This window comes from Lissotriton helveticus, chromosome 2_1 (genome assembly GCF_964261635.1).
Source record: "Lissotriton helveticus chromosome 2_1, aLisHel1.1, whole genome shotgun sequence".
NCBI classification, from domain to species: Eukaryota; Metazoa; Chordata; class Amphibia; order Caudata; family Salamandridae; genus Lissotriton; species Lissotriton helveticus.
Window position 1 is genome coordinate 1,227,902,334 of NC_136059.1, and position 16,427 is coordinate 1,227,918,760.

The following is a 16,427-nucleotide window of genomic DNA, read 5'->3' on the forward strand; positions in this document are numbered from 1 at the left end:
ATCGCCCCTCGGGACTCTGGTACTTGTAGTTCAATAGTGGATCACCCAGGTGGGTTCAAGTCGGTACTTGTTGGACTGATGAATCTCTAGACCCGATACATGTCCCGGGTTTTTGGGTATCGCCCGAGACATGGCTCGGGTTTCGGGATAACTTCCCTCATCAGTAGAGAAAATGGTTAGGGGTGGAGGAGAAGGCCGCCAAACAACCGTCAAGCGGCGATACAGCTAGAGCCCTATTACCAAGGGCACTTTAAAGTCTGGCCCAAGCCCACTTTGCATATCGGCGATAAAAATCGCTAATGACATGCAAAGTGGACGTTCCCACGTCCAACCACATGTAAAATGTGGTTGGTGGTGGGAACACCCTATTACCAAGGTAGGCGTTGGGAGACAAAAACCTGCGATAAACTAATTTATCGCAGGTCTCCCAACACCTGCTCCGACCAGGCGTTAGGCATTGTTAACATGGGGGTGTGGATCATAAAGTTGAATCCACCCCCCCATATTATCAAGGCCATATCGCCGACTATCGCCGGATTTCAGATCGCCTGGCTGATGCGCATTGATAATTGCGCGCTAATTAGGCGATGAAATCCGGCGATAGCCGGCGATACGGAGATGTGCGTTGTGCGTTTTGCAACGCACATCTCAGTAATATGCCCCAGAGTTCTTGCATATGCGCACCAACACACTTAACCTCAGCCATTGCCAAGGGGCAGATGACTCATGCCATGTGTTCAACAGAAGGGATAGTGAGAACCTGCTTTTTTTGGAGGTTAAATAAAATCACAAAGAGTTGTAAAGAGTGCAAATTGAACTACATTAGCTAATCAAATTACAATTTGGGTCAAAATGTATGAAGCATTTTTCACAGAATCGGACTGTTTCTGACAGCAAAAATGCATTTTGATATGTATTAATCCCAAATTGAGATTTAGTAACATGTTACATACCAATTCTGTATTTCGATGGGGTGTGTTTAGGGCATCATTTCCAAATACCGAATCAGAATGGGGTGTATGAATGTTTTGTGACCAAAATGCCGTTGCAAAGCATTCACACTTTACTACCAACTCAAATTTGGTGGTAACCAATTTACAAATGGGAAGGGGTTTCCTTGGGACCCCTTTGCCTTTGAGAATGTTTAAAACATGTTTTTTTAAAGTAGGCTGTGGTGGTCCCAATGGCCACTGCGTCATCTCTTAAAAAACTTGAAATGAAACTTTTTCATATTTTTTTAAACGCATCCCGTTTTCATTTAATGGAAATAGGCTGTATTTAAAAAAAATATATTTATTTATTTAAAAGCAATTACAAACATGGTGGTCTGTTGACCCCAGCAGGCGATCATCACTGTAATGGCAGTGAATCCCAGTGGGTCAAAAATTGCATTAATATTCATGAGGTTGGTCTATTTGTGGCCCACAACAAATCGCTACTGGGACAAATATTACTTTTGTACATTGGTATTAGCGATTATCAAATAGCTATTTGCAAAAATTGCTATTTGTTAATCGCTGTTACTATTGTAAGTACATCTAGTCCTTTGTGCAGACTAAAAGCTCAGGACTGCGCTTGCAATTTCAGTTCACAACAGAAGGATATCCCTTGCACCATCCACATTTCATCATAAAAGCTATTTTATGCTATGCATACTAGATTTTATAAATCATTGCCCAAAAGTCCTTTGTACGTGAATAACTGAATTATTGTGCATTATCAAGTGATTTACTATGTATTGGCAAGTGAATTAATTGTATTGCCATGTGAATTCTTTACATTGGAAAAGTCGATGGGAATATCAAAGCATGGGTATAAAGCCTAACTGGATCATCTACAGAACTCATAGTTAAGATGCCATTTGATGCAGTTTATGCAGTTTATGCATACCTGTTTCATCTCCCCATCCTGTGGCATAGCAGCTGGTGTTATGCAAGATCTCGCCACTAGGTGGCAGGCACGCGAAGTCGATGTAGTCGTTTCTTGTCACTTCTCCATCCAGTCTGACCAGAGCAATGTCATACTCGACGGTGGGTATCTCCGGGTACCGAAACTTCTCGTGTCTGTAAATGCCCTTGACCTTAAAGCACTGCTGGGTGGGTTCCTGGAACGTGAGGTTGTGCTTTCCCAGGCACATCTGCCAGCGATGCAACTCATCAGCGTAACTGAGAAGGAAGTCAGGGCAAACATTGCACAATTTAGACATCTTCAGAATTTATCTGTTCTCTCATTCGTGGAAATCACAAAATTATGTGAATATTTACATTCTGAACAAGGAGTAGATTTTATATATGGATCATGGTCTTACGCCGTCAAATGTTCTTGCTTTTTGAGGACAGGTGGGGTCCGAGAAACAAACGATTTTGCATTCTCAACGTCAGTGCAACTGACCCGGCAAAGGGCCATATGTATCAACATTCCCTTTTGCGATTTCTAAATAGCGATTTTTAAGGAATCGCTATTTAGAAATCGCAAAATGGTATGTATGTAGAAATTCGCTTTTCTTTAGCGATTTCTTAAAATTCCTTAATTGCGATTAGCAAATTGCTAATCGCAATTAAGGAATAATTTCCCATTCATTTCTATGGGCAAGGAGGCCCATAGGAATGAAGGGGAAATTTGCGATTCGCAATTTGCTAATCGCAAATTGAGAATATTTTCAAGGGTGCAGGGGTGTCCAAAGGACACCCTGTTGCACCCCTGAAATCTGCATGGGTGCACATGTGGCACACATGCATGTATGTGCGTCACATGGCACTTTGAAAAATGAAAAAATATGCATTTTGAAAGGAAATCGCAACTTACCACCAACTAGAAGTTGGTGGTAATTTGCGATTCCTTAAGGCCAATTTGCGATTTTTTTTGGCTTCTTACATTGCATGTAAGGAATTGCAAAATGTGCGATTCCTTAAATGCAATCGCAAGATAAGGAATCACAAATTTTGCGATTCCTTATTTTTCAAGCAGATTTCCTTGATACATACCAGTGGTCCAAATTGCATTCGCAAAAGCGAAGTCAATTTGGCTTGATACATATGGCCCAAAGTCCTCAATCGTAATCGCAAACACAAAGCGCACAGAAAGTCCAAAGGCAAAAAGTGGCACAAAGGGGCCTATTTACTAGAAACTGGCAGAGCGCCGCGTTATGCCAAAATTGGTAATGCCGCGCTTCGTCAGTTTCAAAACGCAGGGACGCATGTATTTACAAAAATACGGCGCACCCTTGCATTTCCCCTAGCCCTAGCGCTAAAGAAGCTGTCTAGAGCTAGTGCAAGCCCCCTTGTGCCTTATTGCAAGGGTGCCAGCACTGCAGGGGTGATTGTTTATGTGAAGGTAGGGACACCTTCCACCACATAAACAATCTTTACAGGCGATTTGCTATTCCTATGGGTACTGCAGAATGCAGCATGCATGGAAAGAGAAAAATACGAGGAGAAATTAAAAATTTATCGCATGCTTAAGACCAGTTATTACCTGGCAATATTTTTGGCGCTGCCCCAGGCATATAATTGTAAGTAGCGAGCAGCAACAAAAAGCAACGGATGTTGCGGCGGAACGGCCACTGCAACACCCATTGTCCACCCCTTTCACGCTAAGTGCTGCGTGAATAGGGGCATTATTTACAAGGCCTTGTTAAGCCACGTCAAGTGGCTTAACGACACCTTGTAAATAAGGTAAAGGATTTAAAGCCACCAGAACGTCGGAAGAAGTGACGTTCTTGTCGTTAACTCCTTGTAGCTATTCCCTGAAGTTCAGTCCCAGTTCCATAGCCAGTCCTTTTGTGAAAATACAAAGTTAATAGCTACCACTAAACCACGTTCCAAACCTTTATTTGGACGATTCACAAAAAATACAAAGTTTGTGAAAAGTGCAAAAAGCAAAGGAAACAGAGTAATTTTTGCATGCGGCCGACTCAGGTACATAAAAATTGCAAACCATATAAAATGGCACCCAATGCATCAGAAATCAGGCACTCTCCATGGGACAATATCATGTGACTGCCATGGGAGAACAACGGGCATCTGCACCCAGGGGGAGAGTAGGCACATGTCTCCAGTTCCTGTAGAAGTACCTTGGAACTACAAAAAAAGTAGGGGAGGACTGCCTGGCCTCTTCTGTGATAAGCACTGTGTGTGCAGACATCTTGTGCCTGCATAATCTGGAGGGTGAGTTCCCTCATTTGATTGGATGTGTTGCTCAATGCAAATGAGGGAATAGTTCTGCATGTCAGCCAATGATGCATCTCCGAAGTGTGAACACACAAGGAGGAAGACATTTCTAGTGGAGTGCACAAGCCATTTGCCATTTAATACATGATGCATAATCAGTGACATAACGAAACTTGAGTGGGGCCCCCTGCAAAGTATATTTCCTGCCCACCACCTATTACTTTGTCTCTTGATCCAGTCTACTGCGCTAGCCTAGTGTGCTGAGGGGACCCCCTGGAACTTGTGACCCCCCGTACCACGGGGCTAATGTTACACCACAGTGCACAATAAACACCATCCCCAAGACACCCTTATAGACATTACATTTATTTAAAGGACAGCCCAGACACACCCCTGCAGATGGATGCAGTCAGACACTGCATCCATCTTTAGAGAAATCCATCCTGCAGTGAAAGACACAGCTGTGATTGTAAATGGTGGCTCCACCTTTCAATGCTTCGCTGTCCCCAGTGCAGATGCCAATTTGCACATGCACTGAGAACACATATTCTTTTCATAACATGGTCGAGTTCCACTGCATGTGGACCGATGAAGGCATGTCTGCTACCAGTGGCAGTTCCTCCATTAGGGCGGAGGAGCGTCGCCCAACCCTGCTGCCAATACAGCAAACAAGAAAAAGAAAATGGTAACAAAATGATTTTATTACCACTTTATTTTTTATTGTGGCCAGCCTGACTGGCAGCAGGGGAGGAGCAGTGGCACACACTCCAGTTTAAAGTGCACGTGTCACTTTGTCTGTGTGTCTTGCGATAGCCAGCCTGACATGCACACTTATAACCTATCCAACACAAGCTGTCTCATCCTGGACTCCTCCCTCTCGATGACCAGACAAGTCAACGCCGTCTCCTCATCATGCTTCAACACCCTACGCATGCTCCGCAAGATCTTCCGATGGATCCTGACCGAAACCAGGAAGACGGTCACCCAGGCACTCGTCACAAGCCGACTGGACTACGGAAACACCCTCTACGCCGGAACCACAGCCAAGCTACAGAAAAGACTCCAACGCATCCAGAACGCCTCCGCCCGACTCATCCTGGACATCCCCCGACGCAGCCACATCTCCGGCCACCTGAGGGACCTGCACTGGCTCCCCGTCAGCAAGAGAATCACGTTCAGACTCCTCACCCACGCACACAAGTCTCTCCACGACCTGGGCCCCAAGTACCTCAACGACCGCCTGACCTTCTACACGCCCACCCGCCAGCTACGTTCGACAAGCCTCGCCCTCGCCGCCGTACCACGCATCCGAAGAGCCACCGCCGGAGGAAGATCCTTCTCCTACCTGGCGGCCAAGACATGGAACTCCCTCCCCACCCACCTTCGGCTGACCCAGGACGATCTCGCCTTCAGGAGACAGCTCAAGACCTGGCTGTTCGAGCAATAGCAGACCCCTTCCCCCAAGCGCCTTGAGACCCTTCCGGGTGAGTAGTGCGCTATACAAATGCTATGATTGATTGATTGATTGATTGGGTGGAGATCAGGCACAGGCCTCCAGAGCGTGTAGGAGCGCTGAGCCAACCCACTCCAACCAATTCTGGTGCTTCTCTCATGCCAGTTACAAGCATGAGAGCAGCATCTGGATTGGTAGGGGAGTTGGCTCTTAGACCCCTTGTTGCCTTGTAGCCACAGACTGCGGGACCAGAGCGGAGTAAGTACTGTAGTATGGCCAGGTCCTTGCTTGCACATATTGCTATGTTAGCATAAGCTTATTAGAATGTAAACGATATTTTGCCACTTTGCAGCTTTTTGCTCACAACACTAAAAGTAACTGTTGTTGTAAGTTAGGCTGCTTGATGTTTCCACGCATGAGAACTGCTTGTTTTTAACATCCCTAGACTTACATCGCGACCTCTGTTAGTACACTGTGTGCAGAAGCATTTAACCCCTTCGATGCTGATGACGGAGCGGTTCCGTCATCAGCATCGGTTGGGCTGTGCTGATGACGGAACCGCTCCGTCATCAGTACAGCCCTGGGGGAGAGCGCTGGCGCTCCCCCCCTGTGCGGCGATCTTTTTTTATTTTGCAGGGGTGGCAGCGGAAGACTTTCCGCTGCCACCCCCTGGCCCCCCCACGCTTCCTGGTGACGTCAGCGCGCACAGCGCGCGCCAACGTCATCAGGAAGCGCTGGACGCGCTGGAAGCCATTTGTTTCCAGCGCATCCAGCAGACAGGTTAGTGTTTGGTGCTCCGGTGGGGCGGGGGGCCGTTTTTCGGTGCCTTGAGGCATCGGGGGGGAGAGAAAATGTGTTTCCTCTCCCCTGATGTCCCAATGCACGGCATTCCTGGTGCACGATCGCGCACAGCGTCGCGATCGTGCACCAGGAATGCCCCACTAGACACCAGGGATTACTGTTGGGCATATTTATTTGTCGAGGAAGCGACCCCTTGGGCAAGGGTCGCTTCCTTTTGGGGCCTAATAATGTTTTAGACTTTTCTGCCCCCCCTGGGGCAGATCGGCCGTTTTTTTGGCCGATCTGCACCCAGGGGGGGGCAGAAAAGCCCACTAGACACCAGGGATTGTTTTTGGGCATATTTCTTTGTCGAGGAAGCGACCCCTTGGGCAAGGGTCGCTTCCTCTTGGGGCCAAATAATGTTTCATACTTTTCTGCCCCCCCTGGGGCAGATCGGCCATTTTGTTTGGCCGATCTGCACCCAGGGGGGGCAGAAAAGCCCACTAGACACCGGGGATTGCTTGTGTTTGTTTTTTGTGTGTGCAGGAAGCGACCCCTTGGGCAAGGGTCGCTTCCTTAGGGGGCCAAATAATGTTTTAGACTTTTCTGCCCCCCCTGGGGCAGATCGGCCGTTTTGTTTGGCCGATCTGCACCCAGGGGGGGCAGAAAAGCCCACTAGACACCAGGGATTGTTTTTTATTTATAAAGGAAGCGACCCCTTGGGCAAGGGTCGCTTCCTTAGGGGGATAAAATATTTTTCAGACTTTTCTGCCCCCCTGGGGCAGATCGGCCGTTTTTTGGCCGATCTGCACCCAGGGGGAGCAGAAAAGCCCACTAGACACCAGGGATTGTTTTTTATTTGAAAAGGAAGCGACCACCTAGTGGCCCTAATATTTTTTTAGACTTTTCTGCCCGGGGGGGGGGGGGGGGGGGTGGGGGGAGGAATACAAAAGCCCACTAGACTCCAGGGTTATTTTTTTTTATAGGGAGCGACCCCTTGGCCAAGGGTTGCTTCCTTGGGCCCATTTGTTTTCAGTATGTTCTGCCGTGTCGTTATTTGGCCTCTCTGCCCTCCGTAGGGTTGCTTCCAGGGGGCCCACGTTTATAATGATTTATAATCTTCCCCCCTTGGGGACAGACACCCCATTTGTGACATACCCTGTGACATAGCCTGTTGTAATGTGTGTTGTTTTTGTTTCTTCTAATGTGTATTGTTTTTTTTTCTCTTTAGATTGTTGCAGTGTGCGGTTCTGTTACTGGTGGTTCTGTTGTTCTGCTGTTTCTGTAGTTGCATGTGTTTGGTAAGAGACCTTTTTTTTGTTCAATTGTAATGTAATTGTTTATTTTGCAAAGTGTGTAGTAATACGAGTATGAGTTGTTGCTGTTTGTTGTGATTGTAAAACATGTTTTGCATTTGTTTTTGATGTGTCCTTCTGTAGATGTAAGGTTTTTTTTCCTTCTTCTTTCTAGTGGGATATCGTTGCCTATTTGCTGTGTCTTTGCAGAGTAGGTGCTGGTGAGTGTAGTTGTGTCTTGTAAGTGAATTGTATATTTTTTCTAAATATATTTTTTGGTGAAAAAGTCTTACATTTTTATCTTACTTTGCGCAGTGTTGGGGTTGTTTGTGCAGACTCCTTTATTTGTAAGGATAATGGCTAGCCGCCGGATTACTGCTCAGCAAGTTGTTGGAATGCTTTTTGATTCTTCCTCTGACCATGGTCCAGAGTCTGACTCTGATTCTGAGCCAGAGGTGGGAGGTGAAGATTCAGGTAGTGAGTTTTCTCTACACATGGCTTCATCTGATGATGAAGACACTTTGAGTGCTGATGAAGCTACTTTTGGTGTGGATGATGTGCCTGTGGTTGGGGAGGACATTGCTGTGTTTACGGTTTTGGAGGACATGGTTGTGCCTGTGGTTGCGGAGGACAGTGATGTGCCAATTGTGCGGAAAGAGACATCTGGGCTGCAGCCTGGGGCTGCTAGATTTCCAGTTGGTGTTGTGAGACAAGAGTTAGCTGGGCGGCGGCCTGCGGCTGCAAGACTTGACGATGAAAGTTCTGACCTCTGGGTTGCACCAGGCATGGTGCAGCCGGCATTGCCTGAATTTACTGGTGTTCCAGGGTGTAGGGTGAACACTGAAAACTTTTTGCCTATTGATTTTTTCAAGTTATTTATGGATGATGTGTTTTTGGCAGAGATTGTAGAGCAGACTAATTTGTATGCTGAAAATTTTTTGAGGGTGAACAGTGCCAGCCTTAAGCCCCACGCTAGAGCTACCCGGTGGACTCCCACCAATTTGGAGGAGATGAAAAAGTTTTTGGGTTTAACTCTTTTGATGGGCTTGCTTAGGAAACCATCAATGGCTTCATATTGGTCTACTAGTCCCTTGATGGCAACAGCTATATTTCCGGCAGTCATGACTCGTGATAGGTATTTGCTTCTGCTGCGGATGATGCATTTTGTTGACAATAGTCTTGCTTTGCCACAATATCACCCTGATTGTCACCGTCTTTTCAAGATTCGGCCTGTCATTGATCATTTGGTTGATCGATTTTCTGAGATCTTTTATCCTGGGAAAGAAATTGCAGTGGATGAGTCTTTGCTGTTGTTTAAGGGCCGCTTGGTATTTCGGCAATACATTCCTAGTAAGAGGGCACGCTATGGAATCAAACTGTATATGCTGTGTGACAGTGAGACTGGATATGTCTCTAATTTCAGGGTGTACACTGGTAAGGAATCCAGGATTAACCCCCCTGGTTGTCCGTCGACTTTTGGAGTGACTGAGAAAATTGTGTGGGAACTTGGTCGTGGATTTTTTAACAAAGGCCATCATTTGTATGTCGATAACTTCTACACTGGTGTGCGGTTGTTCAGGGAATTGGCCAAAGTGGACACTGTTGCTTGTGGCACAATCCGCTCAAACCGTAAAGGTTTCCCAAAAGAACTTGTTTGTCGAAAGCTTGCTCGGGGACAGTGCAGTGCTTTGCGTTGTGAGGAGCTTCTAGCTGTGAAGTTTACAGACAGGAGAGATGTCTACATGTTGACTACAATACATGATGAAAGCACTGAACCGCGGAATGTTTGGGGTCAGGTTGCAGAAGTGCGCAAACCTGTGTGCATACTGGACTACAATAAGTACATGGGTGGTGTTGACAGAGTTGATCAGAGGTTGGAACCGTATGCTGCTCTTCGTAAGGCTTACATTTGGTACAAGAAGTTGGCTATCCATCTTTTCCACTTGGCAACCTTTAATGCTTTTATTGTGTTCCAGAAATCTTGTCCCCAGTCAAAGTTGACTTTTGTAAAGTTTCAGGAGTCTGTAATAGGCAGCCTTGTTTTAGTGGAACAGGCAAGTGTTCCTAGAGTTGGAGTGGTGGAGGATGTTGCCAGATTGAAAGATCGCCACTTTCCTGATACAATTCCTCCTACAACCTCAAAAGACTTTCCCAGTCGGAGATGTAGAGTCTGTTGGCGAAGAGGTTTGCGGAAGGAGGTTCGCATGTACTGCCCCGACTGCCCTTCAAACCCCGGGCTGTGTGTACCTGCTTGTTTTAGATTGTACCACACGCAAAAGAATTTTTGGGAGTATCAATGAGTGGTAAAGTGAACTGGTTGGTCTTTATTCTGTAATAGTTATTGTTCAGTTTCAAAGTTTGTATTTGTGTAGTCTTTTTAGATTTAGTTGTCGAGTTAGTAGATTTGTATCAATTTGCAATTTGTTTTTGTTTCTCTTTTATTTAAAAAAAAAACTAAAGTATGATGTTGGTTTGCGTGTAGTGTCCATTGTCTGACTGTGTGCATAGTTTGGCGCTTGACTGCCGGTGTCTGTGGACTGGTGCTTGTCTGGCGGTGTCTGCGGACTGGTGCTTGACTGGCGGTGTGCGTGGTCTGGTGTTTGGTTGGCGGTGTGCGTGCTCTTGCGCTTGCCTGGTGTTGTGTTTGTATTTGTCTTTGGCTGGTGGTGTTCGTGGAGTGGTGCTTGACTGGTGGTGTGTGTGGAGGGGCGCTTGGCTGGTGGTGTGCATGGAGTGGTACTTGGCTGTCTGTGCACGGAGTGGTGCTTGGCTGGCGGTGTGTGTGGAGTGGTGCTTGGCTGGCGGTGTGTGTGGAGTGGCGCTTGGCTGGACGGTGTGCGTGGAGTGGTACTTGGCTGTCTGTGCACGGAGTGGTGCTTGGCTGGTGTTGTGTTTGTGGAGTGGCGCTTGGCTGGTGGTGTGTGTGGAGGGGCGCTTGGCTGGTGGTGTGCATGGAGTGGTACTTGGCTGTCTGTGCACAGAGTGGTGCTTGGCTGGCGGTGTGTGTGGAGTGGTGCTTGGCTGGTGGTGTGCGTGGAGTGATGCTTGGCTGGTGGTGTGTGTGGAGTGGTACTTGGCTGTCGGTGTGCATGGTCTGGTGCTTGGATGGTGGTGTGGGTGGACTGGCGCTCAGCAGGCGGTGTGTGAGTAGTTACTTTCTGTTGGTCACTACACACACTGCTAGTTGAGTGACACTCCACACAGTCCATCATTTTGTGTAGTTGCAGTGTCCGAAATGTGGGCGTGTGAAAGTGATGGGCCCTTGAATGGCGCTGTTTGCTGGTGTGAGTGTTGGAATGTGATGGGTCCGCGGCTGGCGGTGTGAATGTTTTGTATGTGTCACGCGTACGAAAGGTGTATGAATGGCCTGTAAAGAGGTTGGTGCCTTGACGTGGCTTTACAGCTCACGAGCTGTGAGTCAGTGGTTCAGTTTATCATACTTTCAATTATACACAGTGTATTTCATTTTTGTGAAATTACTTGCGTATACAATTGTATGTACTGAATCATCACTCACCCTCGTGCCAAATCCAACCAGTATGTGTGTGTGCTTGCGGATTAGATGGGTGTGCAGTAATAATTGTTTTTTTTCTCTTTCTGCAGTAGGGTGTACCTTGCCCCTTATTGTGATTGTTGTTATGTGTTGCTTTTCCATTCGGATGGTGTCAATGGTCTGGTTTGTATCAGCTATGAAAGGTGCGTGAATGGCCTGTAAAACGGTTGGTGCCTTGTCGTGGCTTTACAGCTCACGAGTTGCGAGTCACTGGTTCAGTTTTTATGCATTTATTTATTGACAGAGCATTTCATTTTTTTGAAATATCTTGTTAATAAAATTTTATGTACTGAACCATCACTCGCCCTCGTGCCAAATCCACCCTGTATGTGTGTGTCTTTGAGGAATAGATAGCCGTGCTTGAATGTTTGACTTTTGAGTAACTCTGTTAAGGTGTGGTATCCTTTTACTCGGGAGAACAAGGGGAACGCAGGGTGGTAGGACTTTTTTGCCGGCACGGCGATCCCACGCCAAAAAGTTTGGAAAAGTGCTATTTTTACCTAAGGAGTTCTGGGTAGGAAAACATTGGGGGACCCACACATGCCATACCTCCCTGGACTCTCCCGGGTGTCTAGTTTTCAGAACTGTTTGGGTTTGCTACTTTCCAAAGAATACCATCCAGCCCCGGGCCAAAAACTCAGGTGCCCCCCCCCAAAATCAAAGTTATATTGCTTCAGGGTATTTTATATTCACCACCGTACGATTTGGACCTTTTCCTGTTGCAGCCACTATGGCTACCCACGCAAGTGAGGTACCGTTTTTATCGGGAGACCTGGGGGAACGCTGGGTGGGAGGTAATTTGTGTGAGAGCAGTGATGCCACGCTTTCCCAGACTACAACGTGTGAAAAAATTAATTTTTTTCTGCTAAAATTGAGGTTTGCAAGGGATTCTGGGTAAAGGAACGTTGAAGGATCCACGCAAGCCATACCTCCTTGGAAGCCCCCGGGTGTCTACTTTTCAGAAATGTGTGGGTTTGGTAGGTTTCCATAGATGGCTGTCTCGCACGGGGCCAGAAACCCAGGTAACCCCTCTTGCAAAAGCTGGTGAATTTAACAATGGTGAAAATGTTAAGTCCACCAGCTTTTGCAAGAGGGGTTACCTGGGTTTTTGGCCCCGTGCAAGACAGCCATCTAGGTAAACCTACCAATCCCACACATTTCTGAAAAGTAGACACCCGGGGGCTTCCAAGGAGGTATGGCTTGCGTGGATCCTCCAACGTTCCTTTACCCAGAATCCCTTGCAAACCTCATTTTTTGCTTGGAAAAAATCAGTTTTTTCACACGTTTTAGTGTGGGAAAGCGTGGCATCACTGGGCTCACACAAATTACCTCCCACCCAGCGTACCCCAAGGTCTCCCGATAAAAATGGTACCTCACTTGCGTGGGTAGGCATAGCGGCTGCTTTAGGAAAAGGCCCAATTCATACTGTGGAGACTAAAACATTACCTTTAGCCAAATAATCTTATTTTTTGAGGGGGTCACCTGAGCTTTTGGCCCGGGGCTTGGCAGGCATCTTTGGAAACTACCAAACCCAAACAGTTCTGAGAACTAGACACCCGGGGGAGTCCAGGGAGGTATGGCATGCGTGGGTCCCCCAATGTTTTCCTACCCAGAAACCCCTGCAAACCTGAAATTTTGGTCAAAAAACCCACTTTTCCATACTTTTTTGGGTGGGATCTCGCTGCCGGAACAAATGTCCTACCACCCAGCGTTTCCCTTGTTCTCCCGAGTAAAATGATACCTCACTTGTGTGGGTGGGCCGAAGGCATGTGACTCAGGCTGGGGTGCTTAATTTGTAAAACTTAAATATGACTAAAAACTACTTTTTTCAAAATTCATTTTTGGCGTGTTCTGCTTTGGGGCACCCACACAAGTGAGGTATCCTTTTACTCGGGAGAACAAGGGGAACACAGGGTGGTAGGACATTTTTGCCGGCACGGCGATCCCACGCCAAAAAGTTTGGAAAAGTGCTATTTTTACCTAATTTTAAGGTTTGCAAGGAGTTCTGGGTAGGAAAACATTGGGGGGCCCACGCATGCCATACCTCCCTGGACTCTCCCGGGTGTCTAGTTTTCAGAACTGTTTGGGTTTACTACTTTGCAAAGAATACCACCGAGCCCCGGGCCACAAACTCAGATGCCCCCCCCCCAAAATCAAGGTAGTTTTGCAATAAGGTAATGTAAATTCACCACCGTACGATTTGAACCGTTTCCTGTTGCAGCCACTATGTCTATCCACGCAAGTGAGGTACCATTTTTTTCGGGAGACCTGGGGGCACGCTGGGTGGGTGGAAATTTGTTGATCCACGCAGATTCCAGAACTTTCCAGCACAGAAATGTGAGGAAAATGCGTTTTTTTGGTCAAATTGTTATGTTTGCAAGGGATTCTGGGTAACAAAACCTGGGGGTAGGCAGACGAGTCACCCCATCCTTAATTGCCCTGGGTGTCTAGTTTTCAAAAATGTATAGGGTTGCTAGATTTCCCTAGGTGCTGGCAGAGCTACGGCGCAAAAACAAAAGGTAGTCTTTTTGTCCGAAACGTGCTAAATTTCACTGGGAAATTGAGGTACGACCATGTTGCGTTTTGCGCTGTTTCATGTCGCAGCCACTATGCCTAGCCACGCAAGTGAGGTACCATTTTTTTTGGGAGACCTGGGTGCACGCTGGGTGGGTGGAAATTTGTTGATCCACGCATATTCCAGAACTTTCCACCACAGAAATGTGAGGAAAATGTGTTTTTTTGGTCAAATTGTTAGGTTTGCAAGGGATTCTGGGTAACAAAACCTGGGGGTAGGCAGACGAGTCACCCCATCCTGAATTGCCCTGGGTGTCTAGTTTTCAAAAATGTATAGGGTTGCTAGATTTCCCTAGGTGCTGGTAGAGCTACGGCGCAAAAACAAAAGGTAGTCTTTTTGTCCGAAACGTGCTAAATTTCACTGGGAAATTGAGGTGCGACCATGCTGCGTTTTGCGCTGTTTCATGTCGCAGCCACTATGCCTACCCACGCAAGTGAGGTACCATTTTTTTCGGGAGACCTGGGGGCACGCTGGGTGGGTGGAAATTTGTTGATCCACGCAGATTCCAGAACTTTCCACCACAGAAATGTGAGGAAAATGTGTTTTTTGGTCAAATGTTTATGTTTGCAAGGGATTCTGGGTAACAAAACCTGGGGGTAGGCAGACGAGTCACCGCATCCTGAATTGCCCTGCGTGTCTAGTTTTCAAAAATGTTTAGGTTTGCTAGATTTGCCTAGGTGCTGGCAGAGCTATGGCGCAAAAACAAAAGGTAGTCTTTTTGTCCGAAACGTGCTAAATTTCACTGGGAAATTGAGGTGCGACCATGCTGCGTTTTGCGCTGTTTCATGTCGCAGCCACTATGCCTACCCACGTAAGTGAGGTACCATTTTTTTCGGGAGACCTGGGGGCACGCTGGGTGGGTGGAAATTTGTTGATCCACGCAGATTCCAGAACTTTCCACCACAGAAATGTGAGGAAAATGTGTTTATTTGGTCAAATTTTTATGTTTGCAAGGGATTCTGGGTAACAAAACCTGGGGGTAGGCAGACGAGTCACCCCATTCTGAATTGCCCTGGGTGTCTAGTTTCCAAAAATGTATAGGTTTGCTAGGTTTCCCTAGGTGCTGGCAGAGCTACGGCGCAAATACAAAAGGTAGTCTTTTTGTCCAAAACGTGCACAATTTCACTGGGAAATTGAGGTGCGACCATGCTGCGTTTTGCGCTGTTTCATGTCGCAGCCACTATGCCTACCCACGCAAGTGAGGTACCATTTTATTCCGGAGACCTGGGGGCACGCTGGGTGGGTGGAAATTTGTTGATCCACGCAGATTCCAGAACTTTCCACCACAGAAATGTGAGGAAAATGTGTTTTTTTGGTCAAATGTTTAGGTTTGCAAGGGATTTTGGGAAACAAAACCTGGGGGTAGGCAGACAAGTCACCCCATCCTGAATTGCCCTGGGTGTCTAGTTTTCAAAAATGTATAGGTTTGCTAGGTTTCCCTAGGTGCTGGCAGAGCTACGGCTCAAAAACAAAAGGTAGTCTCTTTGTCCAAAACGTGCTAAATTTCACTGGGAAATTGAGGTGCGACCATGCTGCGTTTTGCGCTGTTTCATGTCGCAGCCACTATGCCTACCCACGCAAGTGAGGTACCATTGTTTTTGGGAGACCTGGGGGCACGCTGGGTGGGTGGAAATTTGTTGATCCACGCAGATTCCAGAACTTTCCACCACAGAAATGTGAGGAAAATGAGTTTTTTGGTCAAATGTTTAGATTTGCAAGGGATTCTGGGTAACAAAACCTGGGGGTAGGCAGACGAGTCACCCCATCCTGAATTCCCCTGGGTGTCTAGTTTTCAAAAATGTATAGGTTTGCTAGGTTTCCCTATGTGCTGGCTGAGCTACGGCTCAAAAACAAAAGGTAGTCTCTTTGTCCAAAGAACGTAAAATTTCACTGGGAAATTGAGGTGCGACCACGTTGCATTTTGTGCCGTTTCCTGTCGTCGGCACAAGGACGACCCACACAAGTGAGGTACCGTTTGTATCGGGAGACCTGGGGGAACGCTGGGTGGGTGGAAAGTTGTTGATCCACGCAGATTCCAGAGCTTTCCACCACAGAAATGTGAGGAAAATGTGTTTATTTTGTCAAAATCTTAGCTTTGCAAGGGATTCTGGGTAACAAAACCTGGTGGTAGGCAGTCGAGTCACCCCATCCTGAATTCCCCTGGGTGTCTACATTTCAAAAATGTATAGGTTTGCTAGGTTTCCCTAGGAGCCGGCAGAGCTAGGGTGCAAAAACTACAGGTAGGCACTTTGCCAAAAAAGGGTCAATTTTTAACTGCAAAATTTAGGTGTGACCACGTTGCATTTTGCGCCGTTTCCTGTCGCAGGCACAAGGCCGCCCCACACAAGTGAGGTACCGTTTTTATCGGGACACTTGGGGTAATTCAGATTTGTAAATCAACTGTTATTACCAATCGAGCTTTCATGCATTTCTCCCTTTCAATGAAAGACATTGTGTAAAAAAAAAATCTTTATGAAAAATGACCAATAATTCTCATGCTAGTATGAGTATTCCCAACTTTGAAAATGTGCAATTATATACTGTTTCTGAACTCTATAATTTCTACCCAATTCAGAAATACATAGGTGTCTTTCATACAGAT

At 46.7% G+C, this 16,427-nt stretch overlaps 1 protein-coding gene across 1 annotated transcript in view; it reads right to left on the reverse strand.

Annotated features, from left to right (window-relative positions):
- The window catches only part of LOC144818575 (ovochymase-2-like), a 482,736-nt gene that overhangs the window by 197,875 nt on the left and 268,434 nt on the right, over window positions 1-16,427 (reverse strand). Inside the window, exon 14 of the mRNA XM_078676114.1 lies at window positions 1,891-2,165. Coding sequence (XP_078532240.1) covers window positions 1,891-2,165 — 275 coding nt within the window. The remainder of the gene's footprint in view (window positions 1-1,890; window positions 2,166-16,427) is intronic.